The sequence below is a fragment of the Hippocampus comes genome, unplaced genomic scaffold (genome assembly GCF_001891065.2).
Source record: "Hippocampus comes isolate QL1 unplaced genomic scaffold, H_comes_QL1_v1.1 scaffold105, whole genome shotgun sequence".
Lineage (NCBI taxonomy): Eukaryota > Metazoa > Chordata > Actinopteri > Syngnathiformes > Syngnathidae > Hippocampus > Hippocampus comes.
Genome location: NW_017806235.1, coordinates 3001689 through 3006788, shown reverse-complemented (window position 1 = coordinate 3006788; position 5100 = coordinate 3001689). Strand labels below are relative to the sequence as shown.

Genomic DNA, 5100 nt, shown 5'->3' with positions numbered 1-5100 from the left:
TTTAGCCAAGTCACCGCCGCATGTGCATATACCTTTCTATAACACGGTTCATGCTGTGCGGCTTCGCTGCTTCACCGATTTTTTTTCTTGCAGTTTTTTTTTTTTTTTTTCCTGTGCAGTGTGTTCTACATCCTGATTGGCGAAGGGACTGGAGACAAATGTGAACAGTCTCCACGGTTCATCGTTGTACAGCTTGCCACATTTTTAAGAAAATGTATATATTTTAGCTTTTTTTTTTTTTTTAAAACGCTGGGGCCTTAAAAACAAACAAAAAAAAGGGCTTAATATTTGGTTTCATTCAATTTAAGGCTGCTGTTGTAAACGGAGTTTGTGGGTTCAGTTACAATTTAAACTATTAATAGAGGCAATTATTAACATTTTCGGGAGGGTTGGTCATTTACTGGCGGTTTAGCGCTTTTCATCAGGCTCGAGTCCCTCTCCTATCCAGGGATTCGTTTATGTGAAAACACGTGAATGCATTTAGTAATAAGAAACCGGCCATGAGACCTGCAAGGTACATCCAACCTAAATTGTGCAAAGAAGCGCATTTGCATGCTAACCTTCCTCATAACTTAAAACTTCCAGTTTAAATAGAAAAAAACAAAAACATTGACAAACATCTCAGTGTAAAAACAAACAACTGTGCTCACACAGTTGTGTTGCCCTCCATTTTTCAAGTTTCCCTTTTCGATGCGGCTTTCCGAAAGGCTTCCCGACCTCTCCGCGGTGGCCGTCTCAGAGGATGTGTTTGAGGTGCTTCATGCCGTACGTCTTGAAAAACACAAGCAGGATAAGGGTCCAGAGGCCAAGGATGAAGCCATCGGGAGGGTGCCAGTCTTTCTGTTTGGGCTTCTACAAAGTGATGTGAGGTGAGGTGAGGTGACACGGAAATGGAGGAGGACGAGAAAGGAGAACGCAGTTTAGTAATAGTGAGCATATTTCTCCTGTTGAGGCGACCGCTGATTGCGCTGTCCTTCACAAAGGCAGGCAGGCAGGCAGGTAAAAGCAGAAAAACACACGCGTGCGCGCGCGCGCACGCACGCACGCATCATCAGTACACCTCCCTCGTCTCATGTTTGTCCCGTTCGGAGGCACATCATCATTTTGTGTATGATTATACTTTTAAATCTCCCTCTTCGTATTAAAACGCGCATCACAAGGAGCACATTTATATGCTAATGTGACAGCAATATTCCGCACCCCGATGAGTTAACGTCTTTTAAAAAAATAAAATACTTTTTTCTAGGACGAGAAAGGAGAACGCAGTTTAGTAATAGTGAGCATATTTCTCCTGTTGAGGCGACCGCTGATTGCGCTGTCCTTCACAAAGGCAGGCAGGCAGGCAGGCAAAAGCAGAAAAACACACGCGTGCGCGCGCGCGCACGCACGCACGCATCATCAGTACACCTCCCTCGTCTCATGTTTGTCCCGTTCGGAGGCACATCATCATTTTGTGTATGATTATACTTTTAAATCTCCTTCTTCGTATTAAAACGCGCATCACAAGGAGCACATTTATATGCTAATGTGACAGCAATATTCCGCACCCCGATGAGTTAACGTCTTTTAAAAAATAAAATACTTTTTTCTTTTTTTTTTTTTTTTAAATGAATAAGGGGAGAAAGAGAAACATGGGGGCACAAAGCTATACACACACAGCCAGGAAGCACTTAAGAGATTTCTGGTGTTCCTCTGCACACAAACTGACATTATCCAGTCAGAAGGTGGAGGATCTCACCCCAAACCATCCACAGACTCCAAGACTTGGCAAGACAAGCACTCGGGACAGAACACCTTGCGTGGTTGAGTACTCCTGAACAGGAAGTGCGGTGTCTGTCTGGCTCAATGAGGGAGAAAGGAAGGAAGACAACGTCTGCGGAGCTGTAAACATTGACACTGCAAATGGAGATAAAGCCAGGCTGACGGGGGGAGACCAACTTGCAGAGAACTGAAAGCAAAGTTAACTTCGAAGCTATAAGAGGCTTCGTTCACACGTGTCTTATTTGGTTCGTTTAAAACGATTACTGGTGCGATTGCTCCGTTAGTCTAGTTAGTGTAAAGCCGGGGCCAAACAAACAAAGTGGTTGCATAATCACAATTATGCACCGACAAACTTTGGTACCGTCATCATGCTCTTCGTGTCTTATCAGCTCGTAAAAAACAAAGCGTCAAAAGTTCGGATTTAGTCACAACCATGATTTCGATGGGGCAACTTTTTCTAAACGTGATGTATGTATAAGCTTGCTTCTTTTGTTTCTGTGTGACTGACAGATTACTAATTGAGTCGATCCACCCGAAGGTAGCCATCTTGAGCGCTAATGACTGTTTATCCTGCCTCAGCTAACAATCACATTCTCATGATCGTCACAATTCCGGTCAGCTTGACTTTGACGTCTCACTGGGAAGATATCGGAGAACGAAATTGCTACAAGTCGTGATTCACAACATGACGAAAGAGCGCAAATTACTCGGTCCTCGACACCGTGCGACAATTAAGGGAGGACGGCATTATTGGTTAGGGAGGGAGAAATCTCAGTGCTTACATATGCAATAAGCTCATCTTCACAGCAAGTTACGTGACAATGCTACCAATTACCACTGTCAAAAGATACAAGGCCTCAGTAAATCTCGCCTATGTTGCACTGAAAATACATTTAATTGCTCAATCAAGAGGAATCAATGGAGCTTCTCTGCAGACACTGAATGCAAATGACTTCTAGTTTGTGAGCGGGGGCCCTCGGGGCATGGTTGAGCGTCAGCTTGCAAGTTTAAAGGTGAGAAAAGAGTTGAATTTATGTGGGACAGTTGCCTGAGGAACACCGCAACTCTCTGTATACAGTATTAAAAGTGATTTCTTTAGCGTCACTGGAAAATGAGTCGGCCCCCAGCTATGATAATAATTTACTGGATTAGAATTTAGGTACATGTCATGTCTTCACTACACAACAAGTAAGCTTTGCTCAGCTCTCGACACCACAGATAGCAAACCCGTCTATGTTGATGAGACCCGACTGAGAGCGTGTGACCATCAGGAGCGGTTGACCTGTGAGCCTCCAGTGTGGGAGGACATGCGCATGGGAGATGGCGCGCCAGTGACCCAAACCCACATCAGCAGCGCTATTAGCAGGAACGAGAGGAACATATGGCTTCAGCCGAGCGAAATGAGCAAGTCGTGAGCACGATGTGAAAATAAAACACATTCCCACTGTGTACTTTTTCAGGCGTTTTCTGTACTGCTGTTTCGCTTCTCTCAATCTGAGCTCGTCTTTTGGGTTGTTGTGAGCACATTACTGTCACGTTGTCGTTTTGCTTCTTTCTCAGGATTTTTGTGACATGCACTGCTGTCATTGCTCATTCTCTACTGCGTGTGTTTCTTTTTCAGGCTTCTGTGAAGCACGCTGCTGTCATGCTTTGTTACGCTGTCACCCTGCGGCTTTTTTTCCCAGACTTGTGCATGACAGTGTCAGAAGATTGTATGCCTTTTAGAGTGTTCTGTGACAAGAAAGTTGAGGGATATTTTATACATACATAGAGAGAGAGAGAGAGAGAGAGAGTGAGAGAAAGAATGGTGATGCATGATAGATTATTTGAAAGGACATTAATAGAAGGGCAAGTCTCCGCCAACAAGGCTTCATGTTTAAATATGCCTTGTCATTTATGAAAACATAAATGTGAAGAAAAGAAGTGAGTGTAAAAGGAACATTAAAAAAAAATATTCAGCAGACTGATGATGAACGAGTGAAGTCTAGGAGGAAGGCTGCCTGTTTGGTGACCTTCACTGATTGAACCGTTCATTGAAGCAGCCTACCTCCATTACACGGGCTTTGTGTTGCATATTCAATCCGCTGGTAAAAATCAATTAATGGCAAAGACATCAGATTGATTGGAGATAATTAACATGAGATGCTGACGGTCATCTGAAGCACCTTGAACACGAACGCTCCCAAGGTTGAAAGTGGCTGCAATTTATGTTACGGCGCAGTTGCATTGCGCTCAAACACCTTGACATGCTCGCCATCAGCAATAGGCCTGCAACGGCATGTGTGTATTTGGATTTGGATTTTTCTGGACATGTTTTCAGAACAGCACGTCCATGCTGCACCTTATGTTCCTTTTACTGTACCGAATGTGAACCTTACCTTGGCCGCGGTAGATACCCAAATATGAGAATGCCTTATACTCATACAAAGCGTATTTATTTGTTGTTTTCCACTCCATCGTGTGTTATGTCCGAGTAGAGGCACATTGTAAGGGCTAATCTGGGTGGGTGGCGAAGGACTCTGATCCACGCAGCCCACGTCCACTTTGAAGAGCGTGAGTGAGCCCGGCGCGACCGATGAAGGTAGCAAGGAATTCATTTTCACCGTTTGCATTTTCAATGCCCTCAATTCTCTCGAGGCGTATTGTCGAGCCGGCGTAAGCATAAATAACAATTCCGAAGCTGACGAACAGCATGCCAAATAATGAAAAAAGTACAATACACAAGAGAATAGTGAAGAGAATAGTGAATGAGAGTTCTTTCCAGCAATGGTAAAATTGAGTCAATAGGGAGGGACGAGTGGGCTTGGAAGCGAGGGGGGGTCTCATCCTGCCACCAGTGACAGTACAGTAATCAAGTCTTCACATCCACATTTTTTTTTTTTAAGCACATCAACGCATATTGGCTGTCAGTCATTCTGACGACTTCCCTATTTACAAGTCGGCGCATGCTCCCGTAGCGAAGAGGAAAATGCTTTGCTGAGCGCCGAGAAGACAATCAATGATTGGATTTGGGTTTGTCGCCACCGGCGGCAGACCCTCTTGGGCATATTCAAGTCATCAAATCGGTGCCAAGCTGGCTGGCATTTTGACTTCATCGCTGGAATGAGTACAAAGAGGTCTCGTCGAGGGACTCGCGCAGCGCGACGACAAATCTAAGGGAGGTGAGACGTCAATAAGCTGCAGGGGACGTCGGTCAGATGAGCCTGAGTGCAGATGGTCGGATATGAGGCCACGGGGAGATTACTCGTGCAGTGAAGCACCAACAGGAGTGCAAGAATATAATCCAACATCTGTGGCAGGGGTCACTGGGGCCACGCAATCTATAATATGTATATGCGT

At 44.8% G+C, this 5100-nt stretch overlaps 1 protein-coding gene and 1 long non-coding RNA gene across 2 annotated transcripts in view; one reads left to right on the top strand and one right to left on the bottom strand.

Moving 5' to 3' along the window:
• LOC109507396 (uncharacterized) overlaps positions 1–5100 on the top strand; it is an 11250-nt gene continuing 6150 nt past the window's right edge. The window contains exon 1 of the long non-coding RNA XR_002166454.1: positions 1–330. This is a non-coding gene — a long non-coding RNA (uncharacterized LOC109507396). The remainder of the gene's footprint in view (positions 331–5100) is intronic.
• The window catches only part of pigk (phosphatidylinositol glycan anchor biosynthesis, class K), a 16127-nt gene continuing 11372 nt past the window's right edge, over positions 346–5100 (bottom strand). Inside the window, exon 11 of the mRNA XM_019856790.1 lies at positions 346–852. Within this exon, the coding sequence (XP_019712349.1) occupies positions 736–852 (117 nt within the window). The 3' untranslated portion in view covers positions 346–735. The remainder of the gene's footprint in view (positions 853–5100) is intronic.